At 44.0% G+C, this 25,173-nt stretch overlaps 1 protein-coding gene across 6 annotated transcripts in view; it reads left to right on the top strand.

Moving 5' to 3' along the window:
• The window catches only part of PKP4 (plakophilin 4), a 231,665-nt gene that overhangs the window by 197,625 nt on the left and 8,867 nt on the right, over positions 1–25,173 (top strand). For all 6 annotated transcript variants that reach the window (XM_088021694.1, XM_088021693.1, XM_088021695.1 and 3 more), the window contains exons 12-17: positions 8,704–8,887; positions 12,187–12,304; positions 13,812–14,003; positions 14,203–14,376; positions 18,387–18,537; positions 21,839–22,034. In XM_088021694.1, coding sequence (XP_087877820.1) covers positions 8,704–8,887; positions 12,187–12,304; positions 13,812–14,003; positions 14,203–14,376; positions 18,387–18,537; positions 21,839–22,034 — 1,015 coding nt within the window. The remainder of the gene's footprint in view (positions 1–8,703; positions 8,888–12,186; positions 12,305–13,811; positions 14,004–14,202; positions 14,377–18,386; positions 18,538–21,838; positions 22,035–25,173) is intronic.

The raw sequence follows: 25,173 nt of genomic DNA, 5'->3' as shown, positions 1-25,173 counted from the left end.
AGATACACAGTCCAAGTATGAAAAGATTCAACCTTGTAAGTAGAATATGACCTTCTATTTTATGTGTAGGCTTCTAAATACCAAGCAAAATGAGACAGTCAAGTGGGGAGTCTCAGGTCCCTACAGAACTCAGGTGGTCAGCTGAGAAAATGAAATTTCCCAGCACAAGAGAGGCCCCATGGTGACACACTTCCTCGGGAGATTTGACAGCCAGTGTTTTTGAGAAAGATGAAGGCATATGACAAAAATCTAAAAAGAAGATGCCCAAGAGACGCCAGCCCAGGTCCCTTGAGTACTTCGCAGTTTCTGAGTCTGTAGGACCTCTCGTGGCTTAGTACTGAAGGGAATTTTGTCTCTAGGCCCCTGCTGGTGCCAGACAGCTAGGTTGAAGATTTCGTGCACATGAAGAAGCACATTCCTGGAACGCTTCATAGTCAGCCGTGGAACATGTTAACTTCAGTGGCTTTTTCTCAGGCACATCTCTAGGATAGCATAAATGACCTAATTCTCTGCCAGAGGCTGAAGTAACCTGAAGAACAACCAGGGTGGCTGGGTCACTGCCCTCCCTGCCACCTCGGCATCACTGTGATTCTCTCAGGAGGATTTCTCTTTGTGTGACCTGTTCACTTTTACAAACCCCCTCTGACAGCAAGATCCATCTTCTACATCCCTTACAGGCAATTCTCAGTCAGCATTTCTGAATTGCTGATTAACTTTCAGCAGAAATGCCTTTCCAGGGTATGGAGGACTCCATAACTACATTATGTCATCAGTCCTCTCAACCTACCCATGAAGTCGCAAAATTACCTGAAATAGAGAAGAGTATGTTGAAATGTAAATGTGAGTCTATAAGTGGATCTCTAGAAATTGATAGATCTTTTCAAAGATGCTGTGATCCACCTTTTACCTGAAAAAAATCACAGAAACGCAGGCTAACCCTCTGTTCTTTAAAGACTCTAAAGATCTATCATTCGTGTCCTTTGGCAGGGGAAGACTTAAATAGCAGGCGCAGTCTCCTTCAAATTGAGTATGTAGGCTGGAGCCCCACTATGTGCAGCCTCTGCGGCTGGCCCAGACCATCAGCTCCACACTGCCCCCTCCAGGGAAGTTTCCTTCTCCATCGCCTAAGCGCCTTCTCACTCCTGCTGAAACCAGAGGTGGTGACCACCATGCTCATAGCTGGGACCAAGGGAACTTTAATTTGCCTGACATGGAGTATGCATTAGCTGTGTGCAGGAAACCGCAGGGAGCATGCAGGTGAGCAAGGCCAGCCCCACCCCCCACCCCCAGCTTGCTGGGCCAGGCTTCCCTGTGGGACCCAGCAGGGAGGGCAGCAAGCAGGCCTAGCCTGCCAGCAGGGCAGGAAGAAGGAAGCAATGAGAATCCACGACGACACGTTCTACCAGGAGTCACCGCACACAGTTCAGCCAACCCCTGCTGAGATGGGGCATCTGAGGAACCCTGGGAGTGCTCATACACCACCATGAGTGTTGTTTCCTCAGCATTTAGTCAGAGAAAGAAAGGCTTTTCTATGATTAAAGACAGTACTTCGGTGCCACTCATAATAAGTGCTTTCCCATTATTTCAGTTCCATTCATTTCATAATTTGTTCCACAGCATTCCAGTCCTGGTGGAAAGCTTGAGTGATTTGCCTGAAGCCACAAATGGTAGGCATTTGTCACTGTACTGCTCTCTTCCTGCTGCCCCCTGATTTCTCCCTGTTACAGCTCCAGATCCTCACACAGATGCCGAGCTGGGGCTCAGCTTGGAGGCTCCCTCACCTTGCATCCAGCTCCAAACTGCCCGCATAAGCACTTGCCCTTCCTCTTTGCCTTTCCATCTCATGTTCATCACATTCCCCCTAAACTCCTTCCTGGGACATAGGCTCTGCCCCTCCTGATCGCTGAGCACCCCTGTCATTTCCTGGCATCACACCTGTCCCTGCCTTCCACACTTCCCCACTTGGCCGTTCACGTCTACAGCCCCTGTCCTTCCCTTCTAGGCCAGCCCAAGCCTCGAGGCTCCCCTACTCCTGCCCCTCCCCCAAGGCTGTAGCCCACCTGGAAGGGTTTTCCCCACCCCAGTGCTTCTCCCCGGCTTCTGCCCTTCACACTCCAGCTCAGAGCCCTACCAGACAGGTTCCTATGCATAGCAAAACATCCAGGGAGAAGCAGCATGTTGGAATGACAGAGCTTTGGGGTGAGATTGACTAATTTCCTTCCAGCTCTGTGGCCCCAGGCAAATCACCTCTCCCAGTACCAGCTTCCCCAGTAATAAAGCCAGTACCTGTTGCTTGGCGTGTCAGTGGGTGTGGAAAGCCTGGCACAAACAGCCCGTGGGCTGTGCTGCTTGCTCTTCCCACTCTGGGACGCTTTGTGATGGCTGCCTTATGTTGTAGCTGTTTGTGACGAGGCCTCTGAGAGCAGAGGGCTCCCCTGCATGTCTCCCTTAGATGCTGGCATGAAGTGAACAAGTATCTCTCCTGGCACTTCCCAATAGAAGTATAATGTAGGGCACATGTAATTCTGAACTTCCTAGGAGCCACATGAAAAAGGAAAGAGGAACAGGTATTATTTATTTTAAAAATGTAGTTTATTTAACCCAATTCTAAAATAATTTATAAGCAATATAAAAATTATTAATAGGAGGTTTTACATTCATTTCTTTCATACCAAGTCTTCATACTCCACTATATATTTTACATTTCTAGCATGTCTCAATTTGGACTAGCCACACCTGGCTGATAGCTCCTCTGTTGGGCAGCACAGATCTGTACTACACTTGGGTACAAGTAACATGTATCTGAAAGGCCTGAGGTGCACTGCTTGCATGGACAGGGACGTAGGAGGCCATATTGGGACCAGAGGTAATAGCCATAGAGTCATGACATTACTGACTTCCCAACAGAAAGCCTTAGAGGTTTATAAAAACCTTACAGGGGTTAGGGGAGAGCTTCAGGGGCAGCTTCAATGAGAAGAAACAGAGAGGTGTATTTGCTAGATCGTGAGTGTTTGAGCCAAAGATTGTCTAGGGGGATAATAATGGAGGCATGCGCTAGGAGCGGGCAGTGTCCCTAACTTCAGAAGCCCACATTCCTGCCTTGTTATCCACAGACCGAGTTTGCAAGATGAACACACACTCGGACCTTCATATGCAATCTGAAGCCTTGATGTTTTATATTTTCACTATTAGCCTAATATTTGTATTCCGACTTATCAAAAATGTTTGCAGGGTGGGTATCCCAACACAAGCGTGTTCCAAGGAGCACACAGATGGAGAAGGTGGGGGAATGAGCGCATATATCAGAGCTGAAGCAGAGGCATGAGAGTGACCTGGCATGACTCTCGCTTTGTGCCGGAATGCCTCATCCTCTGTTCTCTGACGTAATACCCTCCACCGCCCCTAAGGCTTGGGTAGTTCTCTTTACCTCATGGACATCTTGTGAAAGAGCAAGAGTGACAGAAGCACATCAATAACAGACACAGAATAAGGCTAACTCAGGGAAGAAAATGCAGGAATATGTCTGGTAGTGCTGTTTAAAGTTCTTTGGGCTATTTTATTTTTCTTTTTGCAGTGTCCACTGCATTTGTGGGGGTTTTTATAACGAAGAAACTGGACATAAATTGAATGCTATGTAAAAACTAATGCTTCTAGATTTCTTTCATATCAGAAAGAAAAACAACTGTGTAAGCTGTTACATATTTCTGCTACCAGAGAAATAATATTTTCCAAATGTTGTTTGGTTGGTTTTTAATGTCCATTAAGAAATACATTTTTTCAAATAGTGCTGTTGTTCTTTTTTTTTTTTTTAAAGATTTTATTTATTTGAGAGAGAGAGCACATGAGAGGAGGGAGGGTCAGAGGGAGAAGCAGACTCCCAGCTGAGCAGGGAGCCCGATGCGGGACTCGATCCTAGGACTCCAGGATCCTGACCTGAGCCGAAGACAGTTGCTTAACCAACTGAGCCACCCACGTGCCCCAGTGCTGTTGTTCTAATTAATCAGTAAAATCGGTTTCTAATCTGACCATAAAATTATCAGTTGTTTGTTAGAAAAGCTATAAAGCTACTTTTAAATATGAGCTCTTTCAAAGTTCTACAGTGTAGGATTTATGTGAAATAGTATTTTAATTACTTTATTCATCCTTTGTGGGGAAAATGAACTTTCATCTTTCATGGGAGTATTTCATTTGTGATTATTGGTTACTCATAATTGCGTGTACTTTCTCCTGCGGTAGAGACTAAGCAGCTTTTTCTACAATAATATGCATGAAATTCTCTAATATTTTCTAAATTAGTTTGTATGTGTATATTCTTAGTCCTCACAACAAATAGCTAATTGCTTTAAATTAAATAAAAACCTCAAGCTTCCTAAACGAAATTATAGTTTATTTTTAACTTTCTCTTTAGAAACCAGGGGATAATGGAGTATGCTGCTAAATATTTTTGAAGCAAACTTTGCATGAGGATGTAGGAGCTGGAGGTTTATTATGTTGATGAGGATGCTAATTCTGTGGCTCTCTATTTTCTCAACAGTCTTGCTACATCTGGGAGTTGGTGTATTTACTATTCGTTATTTACTGCTCTAGCAACATTCTTCCTGACCCATTAAATGAAGGCCTAGACAGACTAAGTGGGGAGAATGTTGTTTTATTACTACTGTAGTGAGGTGGGGTACCCACAGGTATTATTAGCTGGTCTTAAGAATGGTGCTTTTTCCTTTGAATAGATAAGCCAAACTAAACATTCCATAGTAAGGCTTTTAAGTTTAATTGAACCTTCTTCATCCAATATTGGTTGATCAGAACTGATTGTTTAGGCTTTCCATAGCCTTGTTTTTGAAATAGAAGGTGGGGAAGAAAAATATCAGTGTCTCTGATATTTGAAGTGGCTAGTTTAAATCCACGCCCAGTACTGTAGTTCTTTGTGTTACAATGTAAAGTGCAGGATTAGAGGGATAATATAACTCCGTGCAAGATGATCAAGCTGCCTTGTATGGGTCCCCTGAATGCAACAGACTTAGCAAAAATAGAACCTCTCCCTTTTTTCTGGTCAAGAATAATTTTGAACATTTTTTGAGGTTACAGAAAGCCTGTAGTAGACTTTTATATAGTGGACTGGTTTTATGATCAATAAGTCATCTCAACTGACCAAGAGATAACACAGTCACCTTGTGTACTGAAGGGTTACATATTTTCAAACATTTAACATTTTATAATTGGGCAACACCAACCTTTTCTGTATTGCAGTTTTGAGGGGTTGGGATTCCGGCACACTGCTGTTAACTCTTAACTTCTGGTTCCAGAGATGTAACAGAAATGGGATTCTCCTATCCTCAGAGCTAAGATGGTGGTTTCAATAACCATCTCTTTTAGTCTTTATATGAAAGGCAAGCAAAACTATGCTGGCAAATTCCTTTCAAGATCCAAGACATTGTTCTAACCTCTCCCTGTAGTTACAAACCTTAAGACACTCCTGAACACTCAGCTTAAGAAAGTCAGGTATTAATTATGAGCTAAGTCTGACAGAAAGGAAATAAAAGGGAAATCAGAAAATAAATACATGCCTTTAATTTGGATCCGCCAAAAAATATTTGTGAGCACCTATTATGTGCTCTGCATATGTGTAACGAGACATGTAAAAGAATGGATCATGGTAGAGTTATTTGTTCCTCATTATACTTGCCTAATGAAATTAAAATTAAATTTAGAAATACGAATGCTCATCCTTTAAAAAAAATCAACATGTGGAATTTCAATCCTATAAAATAAATGGGAAAGTTAATTCATCTTGTGCAGCTTGACTCTATATGTAAAGCACATAATGCGTGGCACAGAGTAAAATCACAGTAAATGGTCATGTTACTGTGGTTTATATTGATTTAGGAACACTTATGCTGTTCAGTCCAATGTAGTTAAGGGCTAGTAGTAAGCTATAGAATGACGTGTAACTCCACTGGTCATTCTAAATGCCTGATAAAAGAAAGAAAGAGCAGGACAAAATTCTGGTACCTGCACAGAAAATCAGGGAAATCCCCAAATCTGCGAAATATCCTCTTCCCAGAAGTAGGTCATAGCAGGAGCCCGGAGTGGAGGCAGGAACCGTGAAAAACAAGATTTTCTGCCAATGATCAGAGAACTTCTAGGCATCAACTCCTAGATCCCTCTTCTTAGTCATGTTTTCACCTGAAGTCTGTGACTCACACTGTTCCATTTTCTGTAGCTGTATATCTAATTTTATACCTATAGCCTATAATGTAATAGGCTTTCCTGTCCATAAACCTTGCTTTCAGTTAACTTTTATACATTTATTCTGTGAAGTACAACATAGCATATTAGAAAATGCAGCCCTCCCACATGTGTTGAATTCTGTGGAGTGAGGAATTTGAAAATACGTTATAAAATTGTCAGGGGAGGTTAGGAGATGACCCTCCCCACCAACAGTGTGTGGGCTACGTGCTGCCCTGTGGCTGGCTCGGGCCCCGGCAGGTCCTGGCAGGACCCTGGGTCAAGTATGGCTGTCCTCATTAGCAATAAATGCTAAAGCCCCATTCAAGGCAGCCTTTATCACCTACCTTTCTATGCCTCAACCCACTCTCTCTTCCATCTTTTCTCCCTTCCCCGGTCTTTGGGTCAGGGTAAACCTCCAGGGACTTGTTTCTCATCCTTAGCTCCCAGGTTCCTCCCTTGGTCATCAGTCTTCTGATAGCTCTCCCCTGAAACAATGCTTTTCAAATGTCTTTTAGACATGAAACCCTTGTTTCAAACAGAAACATACAGCATAGCCCAGTACTGAGAACAGATAAGTACGGAGCCACTCTGGGGGAATTGGGGTGGGGATCTGGCAACCTGCTGCCAATCCTCCTTCCCCCACACCTCACATGGCTGCCCCTGAGAAAGTCCAGCAAAACCTCCAGAAAACAGGTAGCACAACCTCCCTAGATGAAAACCGTCTGGGATTAAAACCATTTTATATAGAAATTTCTGGCCAGTTCTATCAGAATTGATGGAGAAATAGCTCCACCTGAGGAACTGAAGTTCCATTTCATAAGCACCCCCAGTGTATGCTGCACTCTTGACTAGAACCCGTCTCTTATTTGCCACATGATAATTATATAAGCAAAGGTCTGTAATGGTAGACAGAACAAGCTTTCAGAGACAAATCAAGGTCTTTACTTTTCCTGATTCTAAACTGTCTAAAGCTCCCTCCCATTCGGGGCCTAACTAGGTGAACCACTTCCAAGGCTGAAGTCCTTTGGTGTGATGGTGAGCTAACCCACCCCAAAGGTCGGAGCAAGGGCAAAAGTCCTTGGTAAACAAGGGTAAGCCCATCCAGCCAGGGCCAGAGCCCAAGCATCAGCCTCCATCACCGACCACTCCCTGTGCAGCGTGGATAGGTCAGGGTGATGTGCAGGGAAGGGGTGGTACTCTCTCGGCTCCGTCAGAGTTTCAGTTTACTATCTGCAGTTCTAGCCCGATGCTTGTACTTCTTCCTCCAAAAGGAAGAGTTCTGTCAGCTCTCTCACACCGCCCTCCTTTGTAGAGGTCCCTGCGCTTCTCCAGGCCCCAAGAAGGCTGAGCAGTTTGCTGTTACCGGGCACCGGAGCCGCAGTTCTCCCCACACCCCTGGTCTGTCAAGTTCACAAGCCGTACGTGCTCCCACGGAAATGGGGATATTGCCAACTCCTTCCCCTCCACAGGGCCTCGAGCATTTTTGTGTGTTGATAATTCTAAAAGCACTATACCGGCTTTTGAGCATCTTGTCAAGGACACATCAGGAGGGAACCTCAGTACCAGCTGCGCTTCCTCTCCTTGCCTTTCTTTTCTCTGACCTGGGAAATGCATTGATGTGAAATGGCATAGAGTAGATATAGTCTTGAATTTGCTCTAATTTCTAAAAGAATAATTCTTAGAAAATATGCGTGCTGTAACAATAATTGAACTCACCTCATAGTTGACACAGAAATGAAGACGCTCCAATATGCATACAATTTAAATACCCCTCTAATAAGCTATGTTTAAGGTCTGTTGTCCCAGTACTCCTGATATGGATTACAATAGGAGGGACTCAATGTAACTTGCATGTGGTAATAAACCTCTTAATGTGGAAATAAAAATGTTTAAGCCTTATCCAAATTAGGGAGACGAAGCAAATGTAACCGCCCTCTTATGTATGCTACCGCAGCATATTTAAGCTTGAGCTTCCCAGTAGCAAAAGTAGAAAAAGGAAGCATGATACAGAGAAACGTGTCAGACTTTTGAGAAAGAGAAATTGTTCCCAAGTACTAAATTCTAAAAATGGTTTGTCACACAGAACATTGAATTTAAGGGATGAGGCGATGCATAACAGCTTTACAACAATCACAGGCAAGTTATATTCATGACCCTTGATTGGATTGTGCCCCTCCCCCTTGAAAAGTAGCTCTAATTTGCTTTGCAGAAGCCGCAGTCATCTTGTCTGATAGATACATGGGCTCTAAAACTTAAGAGAAGGACTGGTAGAGCTTTGGAATACACTGCCAGAAGCTCACATATGTTCACTCAGCATTTATTAGAGGTCCATCCCCTGCTTGGTTGCAAATTCAGGCCATAGATTAGATTTGGAACAGACGAGTTCACATCACTTAGGGCTGATATGTTTGTTTTATTCCTCAGCCTGAAGGATCTCTAACTGATGGTTTGATTTTTTTAAATCTCATTTTTTAGGAGTTCTTTGGAATTTATCTTCATGTGATGCTGTAAAGATGACAATCATCCGAGATGCTCTCTCAACCTTAACAAACACTGTGATCGTTCCACATTCTGGATGGAATAACTCTTCTTTTGATGATGATCATAAAATTAAATTTCAGACATCACTCGTTCTACGTAATACAACAGGTTGCCTGAGGTAAATTCTTTATTTCTTCTTTCCAATTAATTCTTTGATTAAATAACATGTGTCATGGTAAGTTGATTTGGAAGGATTTACTTCATTTTATAAACATTCACCTACATTTCTAAGTTTGTTTCAAAATTTAGGCCACTGGACTCTTATCCTGTGAGGAAAATATCATGAGCACAGACTAGTGGCCTGAAAGACATTATCTGATAAATGACTCTTCTGTGGATTAGTGAAAAGGGCCCTTTCAGTCTGAAATTACTGCCAAAATTTCAGTGTTTTCTACTTTAACAGCATTTTTCTGGTTATCACATCCTGACTGCTAATGTGTTTGCAGCCTGGTTTTTGTTTAAATTCAAAATGTGATGGTTAAAACCTTGCTTTTAAAAGGTGCAAAAAAGGTGTGTGGTTTAAACAATTATTGGGGTTGAGTTTTATAAATAAATGAAAATGAGCCCAAATTCTATTTTAAGTCATTATCTTTAGATGTGAAATTCATAAAGGCTCCTTTAAGTGTGGACAGGAGTGCTTATTATTTGCCGTTAATACTCATCAGCTCAGTTTCTACCTGGTGTCCTAACTGTACAGTGCTCTGGGAACTTGAAGTGGAAGCCTTGGGGCAGAGTGGCCTGGTTGACACTAAGAGGCAGCCTGACTTCCTGCCCCACTCTGAGCTTCAGTCTCCTCATCTTTAGACTAGGGATAACAACACCATCTCACACTCGTGAAGAATCAGCTCATAGAAAGTGCTTAGTGTAGTGTCTGATGCGCAGTGGGCGCTAACATTTAAGCCATACATCCAAGCATCTCTGTAACAGCTTGAAAGACAGGGAGGGAGCCTGGGCTGTTGCTCTGAGGCAATACTATTATGACAAGTGACTGTCGGCCCCCTTACTGTGGGTGGATGACAAGAGTCAGGATCCTGGGAAACAGGCCAGCTCCCTAACTCAGAGGCGTGCATCAGAGAGCAGATTATATCACCTACTGATGATCTGTGGAAGGAGCATCTCATCCTTTCTCTGCTCCTGGATCCAGGGAGGCTGTGATGGCTCCTTAGCCAGCTTGCCAGGCTTCCCAGAGACAGGACACACCAGTCCAGCTCCCCCAGTGGTTCAGGGCTATAAACAGTTTTGGTGCATGCCCTCTGTGTGAAATCAGTGATGACCAAGACAGGTCCCTGCTTGAGAGAACCATACTCTGTTGAGGAAAACAAGAAAATAACAGTAGATGCCATGGTGATGCAAGAGTTTTTAGGAGATGATTTTGATGGTCAGGTGGCCCCTCGCAGGAGGTGAAATTGAAGTCTAGATCTGAAATACCACCAGGAGCTGCTCTTTTGAGGGCAGGGTGGGGTCAGGAGGATGCATATTCTGAGCAAAGGGAAGGAGTAGTGTAATGGCTCTGGGGCAAAAGTGGGCTTATGGCTGGAGCTTACTGGGCGAGGCACAGAGTGGTACCAGATTAAGTAGGATTTTTGAAGTCAGAGGAAGGAGTTTACAGTTTATTCCAAGTGCCTTGGGTAACTGTCAGAGGGCTTTAATTTCAGGAGTAGTGGGACTGGATCCTGGCTTCAGTGTGAAGACTGAACAAGGGCAACAGTAGAGCTAGGAGGCTGAGGCTGTTGCAGTAATCCAGGCAGACCGTGACAGTGGCCTAGACCAGGTGCTGGAGCGAGGTAGGAGATAGGGGATATTTTTGTGGAGGGAGAGTTAATACCTAAATCTTTGCCTGAATCAATTGGGAGCACAGGAAGAAGAAAGGATGGAGGGATGAGCAGATGAGAGTTTTGACCATGTCCATTTGAGATGTCTAATTAGCTACCCATGTAGTAATACCAAGAAAGCAGTTGGATAGACCCTGGAGTTTTAGAGAGGGGTCAGCCTAAAGGTAGATGTTTGGGAGTCTGCATGGGCCCATAGGTTGTATTAAAGCCAAGGGACAGAAGGAAACCACCCATGAGAATGTAAAGATAAAGATAAGAAGGACCCAGAGTAGTCTGGCACTCCAGAGGGACCCACCAGCAAAAGAGACTGAGAAGGAAAGGCAGCAAGATGGGAGGAAAACCAGAGAAGTGAAGAGTCCCGGGGGCTTGTAAAGGAATGGAAGATGGCAGTTGTTGAGTGCTGCTGAGAAGTGACACGAGATAAAGAGCAGAGGAGGGACCATGGATGGCACTGTCTCTCTGGCCCTAGAAAAATAAAGACAAAAAGAAAAATCATTCCAAATCCCCCTTATTTGGCCTAAGTTTTTACAAAATCTGAGTTAGCCTAGAACCCTTGTTAATAAGACATAAAATAGATCCTTAAAATTTGGTATCAATTCATGAAGGTAAACTGGTATCCAAAGTTTCAATATGGGGGCACCTGACTGGCTCAGTCGGTACAACATGTGACTCTGGATCTCAGGATTGGGAGTTCAATTCCTACACTGGGTGTAGAGATTATTTAAAAATAAAATCTTTAAAAAGAAAAAAGTTTCAATATGGATGAGATCTAAACCTCAGGGTTTTTTATATTTGAAAAATTGTAGCATAAGCAAATGCCCATATTTAACGTGAATGGTTATACAAGAAATGACATTTCTTCTGTTCATTCAGGAAGCATTTATGACCACCTACTATAGGCAAAACATTGTAATAGGTGCAGGGGCCTGCCAGCCGTAGTGGCCCAACAGGAGAAGCAGAGCATGTCTAGAAATAACAGCCATGGGGCGCCTGGGTGGCTCAGTTGGTTAAGCGACTGCCTTCGGCTCAGGTCATGATCCTGGAGTCCCGGGATCGAGTCCCGCATCGGGCTCCCTGCTCGGCGGGGAGTCTGCTTCTCCCTCTGACCCTCCCTCCTCTCATGTGCTTTCTCTCTCTCTCACTCTTTCTCTCAAATAAATAAATAAAATCTTAAAAAAAAAAAATAGAAACAACAGCCATGGCTAACAGACATTGCAGGCACTTTTCTCATTGCCTTTATATGGAGCGTCGCTTCCACACACGGACCCTGTGAGGTCGTCAGTATTATTCTCCTCTTTTTACATATGAGGAAACTAAGGAGGCTAGACCCCAAAACAGTCTTTAGGAGGTTAGAAAGTGGTGTGTCATAGGAGGGAGACAGAGTTCAGATGGCCCTGCTCCCTTCTGTGTGGGTGGATAATGGGGAGCTGGTTACGGTGAATTCTCACGATGTTAAAGTGTCTCCTCACACGGGATCTACACGGCTGCTGTCTTGTCCGACCTGTCGGATGATAAGGTGAGGCTCCCTGGCTAAGGAGCGAGCTCCTCATCTCAGCGGCTCCCGTGTGTGTCTCTGCCCATTCAGGAACCTCAGCTCCGCAGGGGAGGAAGCCAGGAAGCAAATGCGATCCTGTGAGGGGCTGGTGGACTCGCTGCTGTACGTGATCCACACGTGTGTGAACACATCCGATTACGACAGCAAGGTCAGTGCTGACTGGCCACGAGGGCCGCGATGGCAGGTGACAACAGCTGCCTGACGCTGCTATTGACCTGCCATTCATTCTTTCTGGAATTCTTGAGCCTTTCCTACTCATTACGCTACACTCCAGATTAAGGGGAGTCTCTCTAAAAATGACAAATTAACAGGGACATGACAGTTTAAGAAAATAGCCTTAAAACCATGAAAACCGAGTGACTCCGTGTGGCCAAGGACTAAGCACAGGGTGGCAGGGTCCCGACTTTGTGGTTCTCTTGGGCTGTCACTGATTGTCCCTGCTACTGTTGTCTCCAGCCGTGTCCCCTGTGGCTAGAATCCGATCCATCTGTATTTGAGTATCTAGTGAATAAACATTCCGGGTCGAGGCGCTATAACCCACCAACCCCTCTGCCTTTCTAGCCCCAGTGCAGGCCACAGCCCCCACCCCAGACCCACTTCTCTACATCCCCAGTCTTGCCCTTTCACCCCTCCCTCTGGTGCCCTGCTGATTAGTGTGTTCCCAGTAGGAGCCCCTCCTGCTCCCCTCCTGTTTTCCCCATCCTAGCACAGGGCATTCTACTCATCATTTTTTAGCTGTGACAACCATCTAGGATCTGCCGCAGGAGCAGGGACTGAGGAAGGTGGCAAGAAATAGGAAGGAGGGACTAAAAATGTCAGGAGTTCCAAGGTACGCCAGGTATTTGCTTTTCAGGATGGGCTAGGTGAGGAGAAGCCGTAAGTAAACCTTGTGTCATAAACATGGGTCTGAGAGAGAAGAGAGTGCTGAGTCGTAGGCTCAGGGAGGAGGTAGGGGGGAGTTCAAAGTGATGTACAACTTTTTATCTGAACCTCGTTGAACCAAAAGATCTGTAGATGAAATTGAGAGGAGTAAGCAAGTTGGAAGGAGAGCTTCCTGGGAAAGAGCTGAGCTTGGCTTTAGGTGCTCTCAGCGAAGTCACAGTTAGCCTCCCAATCAGAGGTGTGATACAGACTTTAAGAAGCAAAAGACCATGTACAGAAGGCAAAATGTCACAAAGAAATCATGGAACTTTCCGCAGAGGGAGGGGAGAGTTCGGAGATGGATGGAAAGGCCAAAGATGCAACTTGGGGGGAGGGCCTTCCCCGGAGATGGGGTTACTCGTACCCCTTGTCATGGTGAAGACGTCTAATGGCAAGAAGGAGTGAGGTTCTGGCAACTTGGGTGCCTCTCTGCCTCTGCAGCAACTCTGAAGCAGAAACACTGGGCATTTTCTCTGCCAGAGTCTTGCACATTTTAATCAGCACGAAATCAGATCCGCAGATGTAGTTTGGATGGCTCTGCACTCTGTCATTTGGGTATCCCACAAAAATTCTAGAATCATAATTCTTTCCCTAGCTTGTTTCAGGTTCCCATAAGTAAAAAAGCAGTTCTCTCATATTCTACATTTACTTAAGCTCACTGCTGCGCTCAGTACAGAAGCATTTTGCAATAATGTGCTACGATGGTTTTAATTATACGCCGTGTTGGTTTGCAGACTGTGGAGAACTGCGTGTGCACCCTGAGGAACCTGTCCTATCGGCTGGAACTGGAGGTCCCACAGGCCCGGCTGCTGGGGCTGAGTGAGCTGGATGACTTACTAGGAAAAGAGTCTCCCAGCAAGGACTCGGAGCCAAGCTGCTGGGGGAAGAAAAAGAAAAAGAAAAAGAGAACACCACAAGAGGATCAAGTTAGCATTTTATTTGACATGAAACTCTAAGGTTTCATTTTTCTAGGAGTGAGAAATCACATATTTGGCAAGAAAAGAAAATTTCTCATTATACAGTTTTTCTACCTAACTCTAGCTGAATCCAGCAGAGAGGAATGTTTTCAAGTATTGGAGATTGTGTTCATTTGCTTCCATTTCACGTGTGCTCTTTGTCTTTCAGTGGGATGGAGTTGGTCCTATCCCAGGATTGTCAAAGTCCCCCAAAGGGGTTGAGATGCTGTGGCATCCGTCAGTGGTAAAACCGTATCTGACTCTTCTAGCAGAAAGTTCCAACCCAGCCACCTTGGAAGGCTCTGCCGGATCTCTCCAGAACCTCTCTGCTGGAAACTGGAAGGTATGTTGTCCTCCGGGGGTCCACACTTCTTTCCATCTGTGCAGCCAGCCCAGCGGTGATGGTGAAAGGGACACAGTTGTTAGGACAAAAGGGGGGGCGATAGCAATTGGCCCTAGGCTCAGAGATGAATGTGACACAGCCCTTCCTGTACAAACTGAAGGCTAGCAAGAAAAATGTACAGTTCAAGAAGATACAGTGTAGGATATGTGGTACACACGGGATATGTGTACTGTGGGATCTTAAAAGAGGACATCTAACCCAGCCTGGCGGGTTTGAGAAAGGCAAAGAGGGGAGCCAAGAAGTAGGGAAGGTTTCCGGGAGAGATGGTGCTGCCCAAATGGAATCTTTCAAAATGAGCCGAAGTAAGGCAGCAGAGTCTGAGGTTAGGGGTGTAGAGGGAGTGATCCAGAGAAAGGGACAAGAGAAGAAATGCCTTGAGGTAAGAAAAGGACAGTGTGGTAGACTGCAGGATGGGTGCTGGGCATCAAGGGCAGCGCAAGCGTGGCCCGGGTGGGACCAGGCATTGTAGATAGGCCTGACGGCCAAGCATCAGGAGCTGGGATGTGACCTGCAGACCAGAAGGGCCACTAAAAGGGTTTAAGCAGATAGGTGACACAGATGTGGATACTTGTGCTGTGGTGCAGAAGGTGAATTCAAAGAAGAGGAAAGTAGAGACTGGGATTCTGTGCTGAACATGCCAGGGGCCCGAGTTAGTGCTGAGCTAGGGCGGCACTTGCAGGGATGAGGGGCCGCTGGTCCTCTCTCAGACGCTTACAGAACATACCTATGGCAAAAGTTACCATGTCTCCTTTAAAGGTGTGTGACTTTATGAAAATTGAAAGTGGTTTCCTACTGTTACCACTGGAAGAGGTTCCCAAAACTTTTTAAACATCATCTACCACCTTCCCAGACAATCATTTTCTGAAATATTTTCAACCTCTAAATATTTCCTGACAAGTGTATTTTTTTTGTTTCAAGATTTTCTTTAAATTCTAGTTAGTTAACACAGAGTGTAACACTGGTTTCAGGAGTAGAATTTAGTGATTCATCACTGACGTATAACACCCAGTGCTCATCCCAACAGGTGCCCTCCTTGATGCCCATCACCCATGGAGCCCATCCCCGCCTCCCTTCCAGCAACCCTCAGTTTGTTCTCTATAGTTAAGAGCCTCTTGTTTTCCCTCCCTTTTTTTATCCTTCCCCTATGTTCATCTGTTTTGTTTCTTAAATTCCACGTATGACTGAAATCATATGGTATTTGTCTTTCTCTGACTGACTTCACTTAGCATAATACACTCTAGCTCCATCCACATCACTGCAAATGGTAAGATTTCATTCCTTCTTAGGGCTGAGTAATACCCCATTGTGGTGTGTGTGTGTGTGTGTGTGTGTGTGTGTGTACACATACACACCACAACTGTTTTATCCATTCATCAGTCGATGGACACTTGGGCTCTTTCCACAGTTTGCCTGTGTTGATAAAGCTGCTGTAAACATCGGGGTGCATGTGCCCCTTTGAATCACTATTTTTGTGTCCTTTGGGTAAATACCTAGTAGGGCAGTTGCTGGGTCATAGGGTAGTTCTCTTTTTAACTTTTTGAGGACCCTCCATCCTGTTGTCCAGAGTGGCTGCACCAGCTTGCATTCCCACCAACAGTGTACACAGAGGGGCCCCCTTTCTCTGCATCCTCCCCAACATCTGTTGTTTCCTCTGGTGTTAATTTTAGCCATTCTGACAGGTGTGAGGTGGTACCTCATCATGGTTTTGATTTGTATTTCCCTGATGATGAGTGAGGTTGAGCATCTATTGGCCATTTGTATGTCTTCTTTGGAAAAATGTCTATTCATGTCCTCTGCCCATTCTTAACTGGATTATTTGTTTTTTGGGTGTTGAGTTCAATAAGTTCTTTATAGATTTTAGATACTGACCCTTTATCAGATACATCATTTACAAATATCTTCTCCCATTCCATAGGTTACCTTTGAGTTTTCTGACAAGGGTATTTTAGTAGAGTTATTATAATGCTTGTTTTTGGCTACTTCCTCCACCACCACCTCCCAAAAGGAGAATCTTTTGGCCACTGTATTATCCATGAGAGTGAAAAGCATCGGTCAGGCTAGGTGTGGTTTGTTTTGTGCAGTCAACTGCTATAATGAATGTATACAGATATTTATGGCCTAGTGCTAAGCCAGCATGGTTATTTTGTTATTGTTGTTCTTAATTAACATGCTAATAGCCCAACATCTAAGTGCTGGCTCTGGAGCCAGATGCCTTGGTTTTGAATCCTGGCCCTTCCACTTACTAGCTAGGGGTCTTGGATCTTTCCATCCTATCTCATGAGGTGGTTGTAAGAGCTAAATGAGATAATAAATTTTTAAAAATTAAAAAAAAAAAGTGAAGGACCTAGGACAGTGTGTGGCACATAAGTATTCATAAATATTTATGTTGGTGACCCAGTGTTCGCATCCAGTTTCTTGTGACCCAAGAGATACATTTGATGACAATAAAAAAGACAGTAATTGAAATAGATGTGATTTGAGTTGTGTTTAATTTCACCTCTGGAGTCATTTAGTGAATGAAAGTTAGATGGCAAGCTCATTTAAAATATAGATACTATCCTAAAATCATTTCCAAAGTATCTAAAATAATAAATCAAAATATTAGATCCTTATTAAGAAAACAAGATACAGATGTTATCAAGTCAGAAGCTATTTTGAGAGTGGTGATGACTATAGTGCCCCCGAAGGGAAACACTTCTGGGCTGGGCTGGGCTGGGCTGGGCTGGGCCAGGCCACGTTGTCTCCAGGTGAGACAGGTGTTGGCTCTGTCCTTGCAGATTTCAGAGAGAAGTTGAGAAAGCTGCCTGGGTGCTTTACTCTATAGAAAGTCATGTATTGCATTTCCTCGCACCGCCCCTCCCCCCCCATAGATTTCATTTGATTTAGAAAATAGGAGTATTTGTTTCATATGAAGAATGTTAATAGGATCTTTGAAATGCATCTCTTCCTCTTACTTGCATTATTAAAGTAATCTATTCTGTTGGTATTCAAGAAACTGAGTGGTCAATCATATATTTTAATGTTCAAAACAATACAAAAGGCTTGGCCGATCTTTGTCCTCATGTCTTGACCATAGCAGGAAAGTATTAGATGTTTTATGAGCAACATTTTTCAATTATCCTAAATTTTGAAAAACAGTTTGCATTGGTAAAAAATGTCAATAAAAACTCAAAACATGATTAAAGGCCCAATTTTCAAATGCTACTTTTTTTTGGTTATTTCCCTGATGACTTAGCTAGCATTCATTTCCAATTCAAATAGTACAAACGCTGACTTGCTGAACAGACTTGCCTCATAGCCACAAAAGAATTTCTTGACTGTGAATTAAAAAAAGAAGCAGCAAACTAATCTTGCAAAAGAAAGCATTTTGCACACAAATATACTTTTTCACCAGTCTGTATGAATTATGATGCTCAGTGTTTCCGGAGAATTCCTTTTCTTCTGAGGCAAAGGCTTTTTTTCAGTCAATCTATTTGAAAGATTACTGAACTCTAAATATTGTTGCAGAGAATATAGGAAAAGAATGTACTGATGGAGACAGGTTCTCCTATAATGTACACTGATCAGTTACCGTTTCTGCCATCCTATTTATAGCCTCCGGACCTGGCATGGGGCCAATTGCAGAGAAGACCCAAGATCCTTCCTTAATCATGTTTACGTATCTGAGATAGAAAGCAATCACTGCCTTCTCTTTTCTGCACAAAAATATATGGCAGATGGTGGTTTGAGATTTTTAGGCTTTAGGATTTCTTTTTAAATCAGTCATCCTAGCCTGTCTTTATCCCTAACTCTGGTTTTTTCTTTACTGACACCACAGATTTAATTTCCGATTGGAAAGAAAACATTTTTAATCTATTAGTTTATCTTCTGGAAACATCTTTTTTAGGTGACAGTAACATCTGAGAGTTGAACTGTGTTTTATACTACTATTGGTTTGTTTTACTCACTAGTTTGCAGCATACATCCGGGCGGCTGTCCGCAAAGAAAAAGGTCTGCCCATCCTTGTAGAACTTCTGAGAATGGATAATGATAGAGTTGTTTCTTCGGTGGCAACTGCCTTGAGGAATATGGCGCTAGATGTTCGCAACAAGGAGCTCATAGGTATGTTCTGGTGACAAGGTAAGTTATAAAGAAAAAGTAACTACATTTATAAAACTAGGGGCGCCTGGGTGGCTCAGTTGGCTAAGCATCTGACTCTTGATCTCAGCTCAGATCTTGATCTCAGGGTCGTGAGTTCAAGCCCCGTGTTGGACTCCACACTGGGTGTGGAGCCTACTTTAAAAAAAAAAAACAACTCTTTTGATTTATAAAAATAATGACATTTAAAATGATCAGCAACTGAGTTCTGTTCTCTGGTGTCTTGGCATATTTGTGTACCCTTTGTGCTGTCTGTCCTTTGTGACTATTCCTTTTCAGCAAGAGGCAAGCTCATTAATTAAACATTGATCAGGGAAGGAAAATTTTCAAAAAAGGTAGCAATTTCAGCTATACATTACAACACTGCTTGATAGATTTGGTGTCTCTGTTTCCCAAGAGAGGTTCATTTCCTGAGCAACAAAAGAAGTTAATTCTCACTTTCTGATTTTTGAGACTGATATCTGCTAATTTACCAACACTACCATGATCTAAATAAAAAAAAGAAATTACATAAATGGTTTGTCGCTTTTCCCTAGTGTTCATGCTCAGGCAGAACCACTGTCCCAAGGCCATTTCCCTCCCGGGGCAGGGTCAGGACTAGGCTAAAGCAAGTGAAGCACATAGGGTATAAAATGGTAGGAGGCACCAACCCGCAGGGCTGTCCAAATGTAAGGTTGGCATTTGCATGAACCTGACACTGAGCACCCTTCTTCAGGTTTGAAACCCTCGGCAGCTTAGCTTGCTTGCCCCCAAGGCCATTACCACACTCAAGCGGAGTATAGGGTAGAGGAAAGATCGGAGACTCTCCAGTTGACCTCAAGTTAAACCCTGGATCTACTTCTCACTGGCTGGGTAACCTGGGGTGTCCTGTGGTGAGCCCACCCAGCTTCAGGTCTTTCATCTAAATTTGAAAACTCTTCCTCAACCCTATCTCTGAAAGGGAGCCGACCACCTTGCTGTCCTTACCACGGGTTTGCTGTGCATATCAAATAAAGAGGATGAAGCAGCGCCAAGCTCCACGCCAGCCCCATGGCTGATGACAGGCCAGGAGAGAGGGAGGGGGAGATTTGACAGGATCTTATGTGGAGTAGTGAATAAGTATTGAACTCTAAAATAGGCCTGCCCTGGGGTGGGGGGGGGGGGAGACAAAGAACAGAGCAATAATATTTACCTTAAAGAGTTGCTGTGAGGATTCACTGTGGCATCTTGCATGAAAGCTCCTACATAGTGCCTGGCAGAATTGCTATTTTAAATTATCACCTAGCTTAACCTGCTCATAACACACCATTCCTTTGAGCCAAATTGTCCCCCAAGGAGAGAAGAGGAGCTTCTTCCACACCCTGTTCATACAGTCCAGCTAGTGCCTGATGCCAGTATGCTTTATAACTCTTAGTTCCCACATGTCCTTGAGAGAAACCCTTCAGGTCCCTAAAGAGATTTTTTAAGTTATTTTTGTTACATCCATAGTGTTTGAATTTCTTGTAAGAAGCACATATAGTTTGGGAATTACTAATGCTAAAAAATAAAGGGTTGACAGCATATGATGACGTGTGGCCTATCATGGCACAGCGGGGAGGGGACACAGGTGCAGAGGTGTGGGGCCAGTGCCCCTGAGTGCCAAGACCTCTGGGCAGGAGGAATGCGAATGAGAGTCCGGGCCTTCTCCCAGGGCGTCCCTGTGTTTTCTGTGAGGGTGCTGACCCACTTGTAAACTCTCACGAGCATTTTCTCTCACCACCTGTGAGCATATTTGTACCCAGCTGGAGCACTCTTAAATGGTTTCATGAATCACTTTCTTATTTCTCTATAAAGTTCCCTTCTTTCCTGAGGGCTAAGTCCCTCCCAGATTCAGTATTCGACTCTTAATTCACTCAGCACCTCTGTCCCAAAACACCATCCCCCTTCTTGGGCCCCTTGACTCTCTGCTCTTGTCCATCACCAGCACTAGCAATGGACTTCCTCTTCAGAGCCATTTTTTACAAGGAAACAAAGTTTTGTCACTCTACAAAAGTTACTGCATATACTCTGCTGAGTTGGGCCAGCCCAGCTGTGTAGAGCTGCAGGATCTGAGGGGACCATCAGACTCACTCGCAGACACAGTGGCTGCCTTATCCCAGTCTCGGGGGCAATTTAAAGTTGTGCCTTAGCAAAATGACGAACTGTGTGTCATGGACATTTTGGTTTTTCGTGAGTATTCAAAATCACCAGTGCTAAATTCCATCTGTTCTAAAAACCACATTTATCTTCTGGCTTATAATGTCAACATTGTTTTTCTACTATTCACAACAATGTTCACTGTGAGTAAGCCAAAGCCTTCCCTTTGAAATGCTGTAAATTATGCAGCGTGTAGTCAAGGCCTGTATTCTACTGCTTACCATTGTATATAAATAGGACTTTAATAAAAACCCCATTTTGTTTCCACTCAATTATTAGCATAGAAAAAAAAACTAAGAAAATATTTACTTGAGCTTTAGTTCATTTCTTCTGTGTGTTGTGCAATTATTCTAGTTTGTCAGTTGGTAATTGACATTGAACAAGCTAGAGATATTTTGGTTTTGGAGAGAAGTAAGAGAAACTGAGTATCTGTAAAGAAATGCTTCAATAGCTAGGGGGCTCCCCAGCCTTGGCCTGTCAAAAACTCTATTATCATTGCATCACTCCTACCAGATAACGTAGCCATCATTTTAATTCCAAATGTCACTTGTGTCTGGTTAAAAGAAACTAACATGTTATCACTATTGATGTCAGATGGTACTTACCTTCAACTTGATAAAAATGGGTAATGGTACCCGGTTCACACTTTAAGACCCAGAGAGATTTAATGAAAAGAATTATGGGGCAGCTTTACTTGGTCCACTTTTAAAACTTATTCAAAGATAGGTCTTTAAAAGCTTTAAGAGGAAGTTCATGTATTTTTGAAACATAGGAATTCAATTGAGAATAAAACTGTTATCATTTCTTTCTTTCTCACTGTTAATGGAAATAGTTCATCTATAGCAACTTGATTGGTATACCCAATTTTATACACTGACTTACATTTTCTTTCAGTGGCTTGTTTTATAGACCAGTCTTTTCTTCAAGTGGCATTGTAGTAAACATTAACGTCCCCCCTACAGTTATAATATTTATCATTCTGTTCTGCCATGTTATTGTCTTCTGAGGTTATGTTTTTAAGAGAGAACTCACTGTCAGGATCTTTCAACGGCAACAATAACAAAAACCTAGTACCTTATGAAAGTGGAATGAAATCTTTTGCCTTTGGCAGGTAAATATGCCATGCGAGACCTGGTCAACCGGCTTCCCGGCGGCACCGGCCCCAGTGTGCTGTCTGATGAGACCATGGCGGCCATCTGCTGTGCTCTGCACGAGGTCACCAGCAAAAACATGGAGAACGCCAAAGCTCTGGCCGACTCAGGGGGGATAGAGAAGCTGGTGAACATAACCAAGGGCAGAGGAGACAGGCAAGTGCAAGGAGATGGAGCGTGAGGCTCTTATTAGGATTGTCCTGTGATAAGGGCCTTTGAGAAGGATATTTCCTACTGGAAAGGATTTATTCCTGCATTTCTTACACACCAATAAGCTAAACAGTCTCCACCAATTAAAACCTGTTTTGTTGAGAAGGGACATTTGCAGTCACGTGGCCCCTTTTTGGATATTTACTTAGTTCTAACATCCCTACATTCATTTTTGTCTCTAAAGCCATGTTTGCTTGTGCTGACCCTGAGAAGAATCAGAAATACTATGATGAGGAACATCTGCGGGCACCTTCCCTTTCACCTTCGACTCTACTCCAAACTGTAGGGCCTGTTCTGCAAGAACATCTTATTGAATCCTCAGTTCTGGGACTGATTCCTCTGCCAGTTGCAGAAAAAGTATTAAAATCACTGCTCTGAGCAGGGCCTGCTGTGTGGCCTCAGGATGTGCCCTGGGCTGGGATTATACATTTCCCTTTGCTTCTGGGTGACACCTAAGTGATGAAGCAGCAGAAGCAGGGATTAGAGAATTGGTGGCAAAAATAGAAGGGTTTTTTGTTTTGTTTTGTTCTTTTGTCACAGAGCTATAACAGTTGACTATAAATTTGCCTTTGTATCACATCAAAGAATCCTTCAAGGAAGTGGGAAGTAGGGCTGTTTGGAGCCTTTTTAATACACAGGATAGCAGCCACCTAATCCATAAAATGGCACCTGTCTCCCCACTCTCCACCCCCCCCCCCCCCCGCTCTGTTCTCCTTCGCAGCACTGATTAACCCGATATGTTATTTAGTGTTTTCTCTGGCCTCTGGCTCCCCCAGTAGCAGGGACTTTGTCTTTTCTTCACTGCCGTACCCTCTACATAGAGAACAAAACCTGACCTATAAGAGATGCTCGGACGGTATTTACTACTTGGCTGAGTGACAGTGCTAGAACTCACGTTATTTCTTATCTAATCTTTTAGTTTATACTTTTGTAGGAATTTCTAAAATAGAAGAATAATGTAGCAAAGCATATTCTCATCCCCCAGAAGTCTCACCTATCAACATTAACCATATTTCCTTTCAGTCCTTTTTTCTTTTGTATCTTTTTAATCTCATTAGTAATAAATGCACACACACCTTTTTATTTCAGAGGAAATGAAATGTTACAGATAAAGCTAAGGTAACCATAATCACTTCTTGTGCTCTTAAAATTTCATTAAAGGGCCTTCATTTGTGAAAGGCAGAAGAAGCTAGAGAGATTCTGAACCAGTGCCAGAACTTCTCTTTGTATATTAAAAAAAAAAAGAAAAATGTTCTCATCCACTGTAATCTTTTTTCAAAACAAGAGACTCAGAAAGTCCTGGATCAACTCAGGTTGGCCTCTGAACACAACACGCTGGCCTTCCCTTCGGAGTCATTCACCAAGTTTTCTGCCCACCTGTGGTGTCCTACAGCAGCAAGAGGATCCCACAGCGACCCCTGCCCCCCGGTAGCTTACATTCCTGGGTGAGGTAGATGAGGTACCAGTGAGTAAGAAACGCCACCCGTCAGATGCAGACGAAGCAAATACTAAAACTGGGAAAGGTGGTAAGGAGGAAGCGGAGGGCTATGTGTGTAGTGGACAGTGGGGGGCGCGCAGGCGAAGAGCACGTCAGGAGGAGCTGGGGGGGGCTACATAACCAGACATACAGGACCCTGTGAGTCAGTGTAAGGACTTTGATTTGCTCGGAGGAGACCGAAAGCCACTGGAGATTGTTCAGCAGTGGGGGACACGGTCTGACTTCCCTTAAAGGGGTCATTGTGACTTTTGACAAACCTTCCCTTCCACCAAGTAGAGACTAATGGTGGCAACAGTTGTAGCAGTGAAGAAGTGGTCGATTCCGACATGGCTGAAAGAGGCAATGGAATTTGCTGAGGGATCGGGTGAGCAGCAGGAGAGGAGGAAAATGTCAAGGATGACCCCAAGGTCTTTGGCAAAAAAGACCACAGGATGAGTTGCACTCACCAACATGGGAAAGCCTGCGGGAGCAGGTTTTTTAGGGAAGACCAGGTGTTTGTTTTGGACCTATGACATTTGAGACGTCTGTTAGACATCCACCAGCAGTGTATGGTCGGCAGTAGAATATACTTGAGTTCAGGATAGAGGTCCAAACTAGAAATACAAATTTGGGAGTCTATAAATGGCATATTTAAAAAAGTGAAATAGGCTGAGATGAATAAGGAAGAAAATGTAGATGGAGAAGAAAAGAGGCTTCAGGGTTTATGGCTAGAGGCCAAGGAAATGGGGAGCCAGCAAAAGAACTCAAGAAAGAGTAGCCAGAGCATTCAGAAAAGGACATATTGGAAGCCAAGGGAGGAAGTGTTAAGGGTGAGGACATGTCACATGCTCCTGCTCGGCCAGGCAGGATGAGGGCTGAGGCTTGTCCTGCTGAACACTACCGATGTCATACATTGCAGAGAAGATGAGAATTAGAGTTAGGAGAATAGGTAACTCTTCCAAGGAACTGTGCTGCAGAGGGGAGCACAGAAGCGTCTTTGCTTTTCTCAAGCATTAGCTTTCTACTAGCAGAATCCGTCTCTGCAGACACCTAGCCTAGCTGTTTGTATCAAGGTGTATGTATCACTGGCACAGTCCTCCATGTCAAGTGTCGCGTTGTAGTCCTTGGAGCCAGTGTCCTTTCCTGCCTCCCGGCTGCCTAGCACTGACAGACGGGGATATAAACACCAGCAGCGCGCTCAGGACCTGGCTGAGAATGGCATGGTTGTGAGGTGTGAAGGCCCTGCAAGGCCATTCTGGGTGTCAGAAATTTCATCTCTGTTCTTCTTTTTTTTGAGGTATCTCCTTGCTCTGTGGTCCCTTTCGAAAATATAAAATTTAGAAGAGCTTTGAGTGGGTTGGTCTGACCTGGTTCTACCCTTGACTCATGAGGAACACTAAGAGGGGGTCTTGGGTGGGAGATGGTGGTGCAGATGGATCCAGAAATGCCCGACCTCTAGGAACAGACTGTGCCGCCCCTGAACTTGCCCTGTACTCCGTCCTTGCTGAAGCCCTTGGAATCACTGCACCCCATATCCTGTTGTTTGGGGCCAAGAGAGAGTGCTTCCCATCTGCTCGCCTTGCTGCTTCTCTCTTTCATGAAAGTTTA

Source organism: Eumetopias jubatus, unplaced genomic scaffold, assembly GCF_037043125.1.
Source record: "Eumetopias jubatus isolate StellerSeaLion01/CBP00866 unplaced genomic scaffold, mEumJub1_p1.0 scaffold_3, whole genome shotgun sequence".
In the NCBI taxonomy this organism is placed as follows: Eukaryota; Metazoa; Chordata; class Mammalia; order Carnivora; family Otariidae; genus Eumetopias; species Eumetopias jubatus.
Note: the sequence above shows the minus strand (reverse complement) of the source record. Positions and strands in the feature narration are given on the sequence as shown.